The 12,583-nt window shown below is 55.3% G+C and overlaps 1 protein-coding gene across 3 annotated transcripts in view; it reads right to left on the reverse strand.

Moving 5' to 3' along the window:
* The window catches only part of PRKAG2 (protein kinase AMP-activated non-catalytic subunit gamma 2), a 296,870-nt gene that overhangs the window by 201,692 nt on the left and 82,595 nt on the right, over positions 1–12,583 (reverse strand). For 2 of the 3 annotated variants that reach the window (XM_061166155.1, XM_061166154.1), the window contains exons 2-3: positions 8,690–8,761; positions 3,179–3,458 (exon numbers count right to left, since the gene is read on the reverse strand). In XM_061166155.1, the coding sequence (XP_061022138.1) occupies positions 3,179–3,458; positions 8,690–8,761 (352 nt within the window). The remainder of the gene's footprint in view (positions 1–3,178; positions 3,459–8,689; positions 8,762–12,583) is intronic. The other variant, XM_061166157.1, reaches the window with a different exon arrangement.

A 12,583-nucleotide genomic window follows, 5' to 3' on the forward strand; every position in this document is an offset into this window, starting at 1 on the left:
CAGATTGTACGCCCTCCACGCTAGCCTCACACCAAGCGCGATGGGGAAACCAGGGGACCAGGGCCCAAGGGGAAGACCCCGTGAAGCAGGACATGCTCTGCCTGCATACGGACCGCGACCTTCAGGCGTCATCAGCGGGCTGGACAGGGCTGGTTTCCGGTTGGGGAAGGCCAAGGACGTGGGCTCTGTGCCTCAAGGGCAACAGCACGGGGCTACTGTCCCTGGTCCGAACACCCGCCCCCCAGAGCGTGTCTCTAAGGAAGCTGAGCCCGCACCCGACCTAATCAACGAGAGTCTTTTTACCAGTAGCCCCGGCCACTCCTGGGTTCAACCCCTGGTTGGGAAGATCCCCCTGGAGAAGGCAAAGGCTACCCACTCCAGTATTCTGGCCTGGACTGTACAGTCCACTGGGGTCGCAAAGAGTCGGACACGACTGAGCGACTTTCACTTTCACACAGGTCACTCTACACCTTCCTGAGCCCCGCCCGCAGACAGCAGACAGACGCAGAGAAGCCTTAATAAGCCACACGTGGTGCACAGCAGCTAATAACACGTCTCTGCAGCCGAGTGTTTTCTATTGGGCTACCCAGGTGGCGCTACTGGTAAAGAAGCCGCCTGCCAATACAGGAGACATAAGAGACTTGGGTTTGATCCCTGGGCCAGGAAGATCCCCTGGAGAAGGAAACGGCAACCCACTCCGGTATTCTTGCTGGGAGAATCCCATGGACAAAGGAACATGGCGGGCTACAGTCTATGGGGTTGCAAAGAATCGGACACGACTGAAGCAAATTAGCTCCCAGGCATGCACGTTTTCTAGCCAAGGACACTGAACGGTCTTTAAAATCACTGACCAGAAATGGGCAGCATGGACTCCTGGCAGCCCAGGAGCTGAAGGTCGGGCATGCCTCCACCTGCAGGCTCCCCCAGACCTCCCAGACTCTGCATCTTGGCTGCTCCCTTCTGCCTTCAGAAGTGACCCTGGCCTTAACAGGATGACCATCCTATGCCCACAGGTCAGTCCTCCACTCCCCAGCCAGTGAGGTGAACTGCAGGTCTTGGCTTTTCTGATGTCACCATGTGCTGGGTGGGATGGCTGTGTGTGCTAAGTTTAGTCGCTCAGTCGTGTTTGACTCTTTGTGACCCTGTGGACTACAGCCCGCCAGGCTCCTCTGTCTGTAGGGATTCTCCAGGCAAGAACACTGGAGTGGGTTGCCATGCCCTCCTCCAGGGGATCTTCCCAACCCAGGGATTGAACCCACATCCCCCGCATTGCAGGCGGATTCTTTACTGTCTGAGCCACCAGGTGTCCCCCCCCACCAAATTCATGTCTTTTCCAGGAACCTCAAAAAGGGAACTTAAGTGGAAATAAGGTCACAGCAGATGTAAGGGATTTGGGCGAGGTCATCCTGGGGTCGGGTGGCCCGTCATACAAAGCAACTGTGGTCCTCAAGAGGAGGGAAGCGGCCCGTGGACACGGACAGACACCCGGCGGGAGCCGGCCACATGCCCAGGGCGATGGGGGCAGATGCTGAGTGTCGCCTCCGCGGGCCAAGGAACACCAAGGGCTGCTGGCAACCCCAGGAGCTGAGAGAAAGGCCTGGAGCAGACTCTTCCCCAGCCCCTTCAGAGGGACCACGGCCCTGCTGAGAGCTTGGTTCTGGCGTCTGGCCTCTGGAGCCATGAGAGAATAAATTGCTGTTGTTTAAGCCACCTGATTTGGGGTACACTGTCATCGCTGCCCCCACGAAATTAATACAACTTTGTTCTGTTGTAACCAACCCAGGCCCGATTCGAGAAATAGGACAGCTGGTGAAGGTCTGGTCTGACCGCCCTCCTCTGAGAGGCGGTGCGTGATGGAGTAGTGGAGAGTTTCAGGATCCCTGTCGAGGAAACTGGGGATGTGCTCTGGGGCGCTGGGACATCAGGGCTAGAACACACCTGCCTCTCTGGCTTCACATGTAGGTTCCCAACCGCACGTGGCCCGCATCGTCTGCGTGAGGACCACCGCGTCACAGGACATCTGTACAGTTACACGCGAGCTCAGTCATCACGGGGATGACTTGAGGGGTGCTAGGAGCAACACCCCAAACCACCAAAAGAAGAGGTCCCCACCCTTCCTCGTGAGTCACAGAGACGGAAAATCGCATTGGTGCTGGACTTGTGGACAGAGTACAGCTCCGACCTACAGGTCCTCTTGCAAATGCAGCCAGAGACAGAGGAGGACCACTCCAGACCTGACGCCCAAGGGCAGGCACGTTTCCCAAATCACCGTCTCCCTGAACAAGAATCTCCTCTGTCATCAGGGAGAGTCGTAACGAGTAGGGAGATGCCCTGAGACACAGGAGAGGCGAAAATGAACCATCTGCTTTATGGTTTGGCGGTGGCTCCAGGGTAAAGAACCCGCCTGCCAATGCAGGAGACACGGCTTCAGTCTCTGGGTCAGGAAGATCCCCTGGAGAAGGAAACGGCAACCCACTCCAGTATTCCTGCCTGGAGAATCCCACGGACAGAGGAGCCTGGTGGGCTACAGTCCACGGGGATCACAAAGAGTCTGATGCAACTTGGCAACTAAACAATAACAACAACTTTATGGTTTGCCATAATATTTCCAATTACAATCAATGGTGCTCAGTGGAGAATAGTTTATCCTTAGATCACAAAATCTCATGAGCCTAAAGAACTCTCTCTTGAACACACACTTCCTGCCCCTGTTTCTCTAACAGATGAACCCCAGGTACCCAGGGCCCCAAACAAAGTCAGGATGTGCCAGAAAGAAGCCTCAAATCCCTCAAATGTGGTCCCAAATTTGAGTCCCAAAGACTCAAATCCCTCTGGCTTGTGGTCCACCCCGGGGCAGACCACAGCAGGGTATGGGGCTGAATCTTAGCTTCACACCACTCCTGACTTCCACCATTCCATGTGGCTGTCTTAAGCCCGACCGGATGGTGATGTCTGCATTAACGCCCGCAAACCATGCCCAACGGGTGGGGGTCAGCGCAGGAAGAAAGGGACCCCAGGGAACCCCGTTGCTCCGCAGCTCAATTTGTTCTTGAGGGACGGACCCAGACGCGCGCTCAGCATCGCTACAGCCACCAGCCAGCGGCGGTGTCCCCCATGGCCCAGAGCGGCTCCCCCCGCAGCCCTGCACCCACCTGGAACCAAAGCATCAATGCCTTACTTTTTCTGGAGCGAGAGAAGAACCGGATGCCCCCGGGCGAGGTGGATGGGTTGGAGCTGGGGGAGGAGTCTTTGGACGAGGAGCGGAAGATCCCGCTGAAGCTCATGCGACGTGGGGAGCGTGGCGGGGACTCCTGGTAGGAGAATGGGAACACGGTTTTGGGGGAGCCGGGGCTGGTCTTGGGGCGCACGGGCGCAGACACGGGGCTGGAGGGTCGGGGCTGGGGGCCTCTGGTGAAGAAGCCTTTGGAGGGGCTGCCCGAGCCGAAGGGGCTGTCCACCTGCAGACAGACAGACAGACAGACGGGTGAGGTCCCTCGGAGCCCAGACGGCGGCCTGTGCGGACCTGCCCCCCTCCGCTGTCCCCTGCCACCCAGCTGGGGGGTCCAGGACACCCAGACTGAGGAACAGCCCCACTAGGCTCTCGCACAGGCAAGGGGCGGCCTGGGCAGGGGGCGGGCAGGATGGGACCCAGGGACGACCCATCCACAGGCTGGGCCGCACCGCCCTGGGAGCCCCCTGGCCTCCAGCCAGCTCTCCGCAAGGGGGCTTCCTGGAGGTGGGGAGGACAGCCAGGGCATCCGTGAAGCCTCAAACACGGCCTCTTCTCCTCTGTCCTATCTGCAGCCCCGTCTCCTGCCCTTCACTTCTCAAGAACACGCGTCTGTCCTTGAGGTTTGACCTCCCTGCAATAATGTTCTCCAGCCCCTCCTCAAAGGAGGGAGCACAGACCCCCATGACCTGAGAGTCAGGGGGTCCGGGGCTCCGTCCTGGTGTGGGAAGGGACGAAGTTTTCATCTCCAAGCAGCTTCCACGTTGGAGTGACCGCAGAGGTTAGGGAAAAGAGTTAATGAGGCTGAAAACCTCTGAGGCTCACTTGAGCCATGACTTGAAATCACCACCAGTCATGGCTTGAAAAAGTGCTAGACTCTGTCTTCAAGCCAACGCACGCAACTCATAGACTGGAGGGATTTCTAACGTGCCCTGCTGGTGGGTTTAGGACCTGGTATTCACATCTGAAAGGCTTCTCTCATAGCTCAGCTGGTAAAGAATCCGCCTGCAATGCAGGACGCCCCGGTTTGATTCCTGGGTTGGGAAGATCCCCTGGACAAGGGATAGACTACTCACTCCAGTATTCTGTGGTTTCCCTCGTAGCTCAGCTGGTAAAGAATTTCACCTGCACTGCGGGAGATCTGGGTTGGGAAGATCCCCTGGAGAAGGGAAAGGCTACCCACTCCAGTATTCTTTCCCTGAAGGGAAAGGCTACCCACTCCAGTATTCTGGCCTATTCAGTCCACGGGGTTGCAGAGTCAGACACGACTGAGCAACTTCACTTCATTCCCATCTGAGCGCCTGGGTCTGACCCGCTCACCCCTTGCTGGGCTACCAGGAGGAGTTCCTGAGACTCGCTAAGCCTGGGTCTCCTCCCGGGTGGAATGAGGGGGCCTGCCCCGCCCCTCAGGGCCGTCTGAAGGGGCACCAGCCAGACCCGACCCACGGGAACCACCCTTGCACATGACCTGCTGCTGTCCCCTGCTGTCCCCTGCAACACAGGAGCCAGAGGGCCTCGGGCCACCCAGCTCTGCCGCAGGAAAGAAAAACCACTTGTCCGCTGGGTGCTGGGGCAAGGACCAAGCCTTGCGGGAGTTGGCTAGCAGGCTGAGACCCCGGGCTCTGCAAGGCAGGTGGACCCCAGGTGTGCTGAGAAGGGAGGTACGAGGGCGGCCTCTGTGTCTCTGTCCACCTGGGGCGCCTGTCCGGGCCCGGGACCCTGTGAGTGCTTCCACCACTAGACAGCGCCCTGAGCTGGGCTTGATGTTCAGTCGCTCAGTCGAGTCTGCTTCTCTGCGACCCCATGGACTATAGCACGCCAGGCCTCCCTGTCCATCAGCAACTCCCGGGGCCTACTCAAACTCATGCCCATTGAGTCGGTGACACCATCCAACCATCTCATCCTCTGTCATCCCCTTCTCCTGCCTTCAATCTTTCTCAGCATCAGGGTCTTTTCCAATGAGTCAGCTCTTTGCATCAGGTGGCCAAAGTATTGGAACTTCAGCTTCAGCATCAGTTCTTACAAAGAATATTCAGGACTATACAGTCCAGGGGGTCGCAAAGAGTTGCACACAGCTGAGCGACTTTCACTCACTCACTCCACGTGGGGTCTGAGAGCCTGAGCCTCCTTACAGGGGGCATCATGGAGGCTCTGCAGCAAGGGGCTGGCACAGTCATTTAGGGCCGACATGCTGGAGGCTGGCCACCATCACCCCCTGGGTACCCCTGAACCCAGAGCTCTGAGAAGGCACCAACTGGGGACAGAGTGAAGGCCACAACGCTGGTCAGTGGTGGGTGGGGCCTCAGGCCCCTGGCCTTGCCCCTTGCCCTACATACCTCCCGGGAGCAGCAGAAATGGCCAGGAGCAGGAGCAGCCTGGCAATGTGAAACAGAAGAGGAGTCAAGGTCAAGTGTGAGGACAGAGGCAGGGAGTCACATTAACCCCGCAAATGTCCCCTCCACACTGCACAGTGAGCTCAGCCTGGGGAGAAGGAACGGCTGAGCAAGGCTGATGTTCGTTCCATGCAGAGAACAAGATGTGGGGAAGGTTAGGGTCCCCGTGAGGCCATGGAGAACAGCAGGGAAGGTGAGGCTGGCCTGGGAGTGAACCAGAAAGGGAAGAGTCTGCAAAAGGGGACACTGTGGGTCACGGGGCCCCAAACCAGAGAAGGTGCTGAGAGCTGATGGGCTCTGGACAGGCTGAGGGCCAGAGACGTCCCCGGGCTGGGGAAAGAGGAGGTGGAGCTGTGAGGACAGACAAACAGCCACTCACTTGGGCCGCCACAGACAGCTCACAGGGGAAAGCTAGGCCAACTGCCACTGGACGGTCAGTCTCACAGGGCCCGGGTGCCAGCCTGAACCCTATCTGAAGGGCAAGTGGAGCCCCAGGATTCTCCACACTGGGATTCCATCCTATGCTCAGAATGCCAGGCCGCCAGAACCAGGCCTCAGCCGTCGGCTTGAGGAGGGAGCCCCAGAAAGCAGACCTTCCCCCCAACATGGTGAAAAATGGTGCCCCAGCTCAGCCTTGTCCATGGGGAGTGTAAGGACTGGTCTTGAGCCGTGGCCATGAGAAGGCAGGTGCAGACCTGGCCTCTGGGTCTGCGTCCTGCAGGGCGGGTGGGAGTAAGAACCCTAGGGACAGAGCCTGTGCCTTCAAGCAGGATGCAGCTAAGATGGTACTTTGCTAACGCAATGGCACATTTCCCTGGGTTTGGATGAACAAAGGGCCCAAAGCCTCCCGAATGCCTGCCAGCTCCTCAGAGCTATGGATGGGAATTCAGGGTGCCGTGGGTAGGGCTGCCAGGCCCACCTCTGTCCACGGCTGCAGGGGGGGCCACGGGGCAGGGCCCAGTCCCCCGACTCTCAGGTCTCAGCTGTGTCCCAAGGACGCAGAGGAGGGGAGAAGAGAGGTGCAGGGGTGAAGGTGAAGGGTGGGCAGGGCTGGCCTGGTGGTGACTGACAGCCGACTGCTGGGGGCCTCTTCGGAGCTTGTGGGAAACGGGCATGGATGAAGGAGGTCACAGGCAAGGGGCACCAGAGAAAGGGGGGCTGAGTGAAACAAAACCTCAACGGGAGGGTCTGTAGGCCGGGGACACCCTCCCGTGGTGCCCAACTCGGATCAGGGAGGTGGGGAGGCTGGGTCTGGCAGGCAGAGGCCGCGTCCAGCAAGCTGGTGGTGGGGTGTCCCAGCCAGAGCCCCCGCGTGCTCCAGAAAGGGGGCTGGTGGTCTCAGCAGAGGAGCCAGAGGAGTGGTACACAGCCAGTGATGGACAGGAGTCTAGGGCCCGGCTGAGTGCAATGCTCCCCATGGCTCAGATAAACAGGACGTGGGTGCACCCCTCCACAGTGCTCCAGAGGGGGGATGTCTGGAATCACAGCCGCATTCCCAGACCGCCCTTGAGCACCTGCCCTGGGCCAGGCACCCATGGGTGTCTGCTCTACGGACGAGCTCGTTTCATCCTCACAAGAGAGGTGAGCACTGTCATGAGCCTGGGTTTGCCGATGGGGAGACAGGTTCACAGAGAAGGTCCTGTCCCAGGTCACACCTCAGGGAAGCTGCCAGGAAAGATTAACAGAGGGGCCAGGCTCCTTGTCCGAAGATCAAGGGACACAGACAGGAAAAACTCATGGTCACCCGTTGGGGGAGTGGGGGGTGGCAGATTGCCGGGCATTCCATGGATTCCCCAGGCCCCGGCCGCCCTGGCTGACCCAGAGTGACCGCAGTGCTCTTGAATGATCCAGGGATGTCAAAGGCGCTGACCTTCCTCTCAATGCTGGCCTGGGAGCTGCAGAGAGAGCTGTGCAGAGTCGAGGGGAACAGGAGCCCGTGTATCCTGAGATGTCTTTTATGACAAAGAGCTGCCCCCTCTGGGGGCAGGGGAACCAGGCTCGGGGACTGGTGGGGAGAGCGGACAAACTCCCATCTCAACTGATGCTTGGGAGCCTGGGGGCTGGCGTCCTTGAGCCAAGAGCTCCCAGAAAGGGGAGCTCACCCACAGCCCCTAGATCGTGGAGGAGGAGCCACCCTGGGTCCCATCCACGTTCAGCTTGGCAGCCACAGGAGGTGTTCAACTCCCTGAGGAGATGGGGATCTCAGTCACAGGGCACAAAGATGCAGAGACGAGCTGGGAGGTGCAGGACCTGTCCTGCCGGGACACTCCCCTGCATGGCCTGCCCGCCAGTCCCACTGCATGGGGTCCGGACGCAGCATTGCACACACTGGAGTGAGCGCCAGGCAGCCCAGACTGGACCCAGCCCCGCTGTGAGGCCGCCCGAGGACTTGGGGAAAGTCTGTCTACCACCCTCTGCTCTCAAGACACCGCCACAAAGGCACGACCGCTGGGCCTCCCGCCAGCCCTCCGCCCCGCACTCACCCCCACCGCAGGCTGCCTTGACCTCCCAGTTCCTGCCACGGCCACCCCACCCATCCCAGGACACGCACACCTCGGGCTGCAGGCCCTCCACCGACCTTGAGCAGGGAAAATGGACCCGTGGGAGAGGGGAGAAGGTAGGTGAACGAGAGAAAAGGAAAAGATGGAAAGAGGACGAAAGGTAGAGAAGGACTTGAGGGCCAGGGGCAGGGGTGGGGGAAGGGAAGGAGGCGGCGGAGGTGGGAGGAGGGACTCCTGTCTGCAAAGGGGAGAGACATCCGGGCTCCAAGACCCGCTTTTCCCTGATTTTCCATCTCTTCTCTGCCCGTGAGCATCTCGGGCACTCGGGGCGCTGAGTTCAACGTTAACTCTTCAGCATCACCTCTGTCTGCTTTGGGGCATCCAGGGACCAGGGAGGAGCCCTGAGGGAAGGGCAGAGAAAGGGGTGAGGCCTGGAGGGAGAGGGTGGGCTCGGCTGCAGCCAGGGGCGCAGGGAGGAGAAGTCTGTCTCGGGCTCGAGCTGAGCGAGTCCAGCCTCCGCGGCACCTCCAGTGAGCTGGGAGAAGCTGGGAGGAAGGGAGCCTTACCTTACGAGATGGAGGCTTTTCTGAACTCTCCAGGTCTCCATCCAGGAGCGGCATGGCAAAGGAACTCAGGTCCTAGGATGGAAAGAGGGCACGTGGTCAGTGACCGGGACCCTCGGGGGCCCACCTGGCCACATCTGGGGCCACACATGGGGCTCTGGGTGTATCCTCAGCCCCTTGCTGAGTCCTCCTCGAATGTCAGCCACCATGGAGTGAGGCGGACGGCCATGAAGGTGGAAGGAGGCACTGGAGACGCCCGCCCTGGGCCCACCTCGGGAATCCAGCCCGCTCTCCACCTTCCCTCTCGATCCCCCAGGGAAGGAGCAGGAAGAAGGCACCCGGGCCGCAGGGCAGGAGGGAGAGAGCGAAGAAGGAAGGCTGGGGAGGGAAGGGAGAGCCCACTGGGTGCTCTAGGGAGTGGCCGATGGGCCAGACGCCATCTCCTGGCACTAACATGGCCCGAGGATGTGCGTCCTCCTGGGGCGAGGACAGGGCTGTGTGTTGGGGGCTGGCCACTGGGGCAAAGAGCTCAGAAAAACCTGATGACATCGTGGCCCGTGAGATGGCCTTTGGGGGGTTGGGGGGGGGGCGGGTAGTTGCCACAGACTCATTGTGTCTGAAACGATGAGACCCTCACTGTCTCCTCCTCCCTCCTGTCTTCTGCCTGGTGGACACCTCTATTCAAGGCAGAAACCCCACCTGGGCAGCCCTCTCCCAGGAGAAACTGCCCGCTTCCCGAACCTCCTATTTTTTTTTTCCTTCTTAACTTCAGTAAAATACATGTAACACAAGATGTGGGCTTCCCTCGTGGCTCAGTAGTAAAGAATCCACCTGCCAATGCAGGAGATGGGGGTTGGATCCCTGGGTTGGGAAGATCCCCTGGAGAAGGAAATGGCAACCTACTCCAGTATTCTTGCCTGGGAAATACCACGGATGGAGGAGCCTGACAGGCTACAGTCCATAGGGTCGCAAAGAGTTGGACATGACTTAGCGACTAAACAACAACAAACACAAGATTTGCCATCTTAGTCTTAGTCATTTTAACTCAGAGGACTTGAGCACATTCACACTGCTGTGCAAACAGCTTCCAAGGCCCTTTCCTTTCCGCAAAGTGAAACTCCATAGGCATTTGACAACCACTCCCCAGTCCCCTCCTCCAACCCCTCCCCTGGCATTCTCCTTTCTGTCTCTATAAATGTGACAGCTCTAGGGACCTCATGGAAGTGGAATTGTGCAGTATTTGTCTTTTTTGTGACTGGCTCATTCCCTTTTGCATCATGTCCTCAGTTTCATCCATGTTGTAGCATGTGACAAAATTCCCTTCCTTTTAACGGCTGAGTAATGTTCCATTGTATAGACAGACCACATTCTGCTTATCTATTCATCTATTAAGGGATTGGAAAAGACCCTGATGATAGGAAAGATTGAAGGTGGGAAGAGAAGGGACGACAGAGGATGAGATGGTTGGATGGCATCACCAACTCGATGGACATGAGTTTGAGCAAGCTCCGAGAGTTGATGATGGACAGGGAAGCCCGGCGTGCTGCAGTCCATGAGGTGGCAAAAAGTCAGACATGACTGAGTGACTGAACTGGGTTGCTTCCACCTTTTGGCTACCATGACTAATGCTGCTATGAACACAGGAACTATGGATTGAATTGTGTGCCCCTCAAAATGTATAGGTTTGAAGTTACACCACCCCAATACTCCAGAATGTGACTGTACTTGTTGAGTCTTTGAATTATGATAACATGAAGCTATACGGGTAGGCCCTCCATAAGACCTCAATCCAATATGATTGTGTCCATAGAAGAAGAGACCATTAGGATAGACCCAGAAGGAAGACCATAAGAACTCAGAGAGAGAATGGCCATCTATGAGGCAAGGTAAGAGATATCAGAAGTCACTCACTCTGCCAACACCTTGACCTTGGACTTCTAGCCTTGAGAATTGTGAGAAAATAAATTTCTGCTATTTAAGCCACCCAGTCTGTACCACTTTGTTACGGCAGCCCTAGCAAACTAATACAACAGGTGTACAAATATCTCTGCAACCCTGCTTTCAGTTCTTTCGGGTATACACCCAGATGTGGAATTGCTGGACTATACAGTAATTCTATTTTTAATACTCTTGAGGAACCCCCATACTTTTCCATAGCAGCCGCACCATTTTACACCCCCACCCAGAGTGCACGAGGGTGCCAATTTCTCCACATCCTCACTGGACACTTGTTATTTTCTGCTTTGTTTTAGTTATTGCTGTTTTAGCCATCCTAATGGGTGTGAGATGGTATCTCAATGAGGATTTGATTTGCATTTCCCTAATGATTACTGGTGTTGAGCATCCTTTCACATACTTGTTGGCCATCTGCGCATTTTCTCTGGAAAAAATGTCTATTCAAGAAGTCCTTTGACCATTTTTTAAACCAGGCTGCTGGCTAGTCGAATTGATAGGAGTTCTTTATATAATCTAGATATGACCCTTTTATCAGATATATGATTTGCAAGTATTTTTTCTCCTTCTATAGGTAGCCTTTTCACTTTGTTGATTGTGTTTTTTGTTACACAGAAGTTTCTAATTCTGATGTAGCACAATTTCTCTATTTTCATTTTGCTGCCTCTGCTTTTGGCGTCATGACCTGGGTTTGATCCCTGGGTTGGGAAGATCCCCTGGAGAAGGAAATGGCAACCCACTCCAGTATTTTTGCCTGGAGAATTCCATGGACAGAGGAGCCTGGTGGACGACAGTCCATGGAGTCACAAAGAGTTGGATGTGACTAACACTTTCACTTTGGTGTCATGTCCAAGGAATCACCAAATCCAATGTCATAGAGGAAGCTTTTCCTCTATGTTCTTTCCTAAGAGTTTTTTTAAAAAAATAAATTCAAACTTTTTTATTTTCTCATTGTGGGAAATATCAAAATCACAGAACTGAGGAAAATCAACTTTATTTTATGTAAACTATAAAAGGCCAACCAAAGTCAAATCATATTTGATAAAATGAACAATTTTAAATTAGAAGCCAATAAATGTTTGTTTCCCAGAGAAGCCCTAGACATATAATAACTTTCAGTTTGTCTTTTATTAACAATGTTTGGGCATATTAGTTTCATCTTTTTAAAATGCTACTTTTAAAGCAACAATGGAGGTAAGAAAATATCCTTTACTCCTGAAAATATTTTTAGCATGATCTTATTTAGTTGCTAAGTCGTGTGCGACTCTTTGCGACCCCATGAACTGTAGCCTGCCAGGCTCCTCTGTCCATGGAATTTCCCAGCAAGAATCCTGGAGCGGGTTGCCATTTCTCTCTCCATTTCCTAAGAGTTGTATAGCTTTAGCTCCTATGTTTAAGTCATTGATCCACTCTGAGTTACAGAAGCTCCTCCCCCCATATCAGCAGTCTCACCTTCCAAGGTTTCTAAGTTAGTCGAGGTCAACTGGGGTCCGAAAACATTTAATGGAAAATTCCAGAAATAAGCAATTCATATATTTTGAATCTCCTGCCATTCTGAGTAAGCTGATGTCTTCATGTAAGACATGTAAGTCTGTCTTCATCCAAGTACCACACTGTTCTGATAACTGTAGCCTTGTAATAAGATCAGGAAATGTGAGACTTTGCTCCTTCTTTTTCTCAAGATAGTGCGGCTTCTTGGGGGGTCCCTTGAGAGTTCATACAAATTTAAGGATGGCTTTTCTATATCTGAAACAGGGATCCTGATAGGGATGACACTGAATCTGTAGATGACTTTGGGTGATACTGACATCTTAACAATATTAAGTCTACCAATTAACGTACATGGGATGTCTCTCCATTTATTCGTCTTCTCCGATTTCTTTCAGCAACGTTTTACAGTTTTCTGTGTACCTACCCTTGCTTTTGGGGTTTTCCTGGTAGCTC

Source organism: Dama dama, chromosome 18 (assembly GCF_033118175.1).
Source record: "Dama dama isolate Ldn47 chromosome 18, ASM3311817v1, whole genome shotgun sequence".
In the NCBI taxonomy this organism is placed as follows: domain Eukaryota; kingdom Metazoa; phylum Chordata; class Mammalia; order Artiodactyla; family Cervidae; genus Dama; species Dama dama.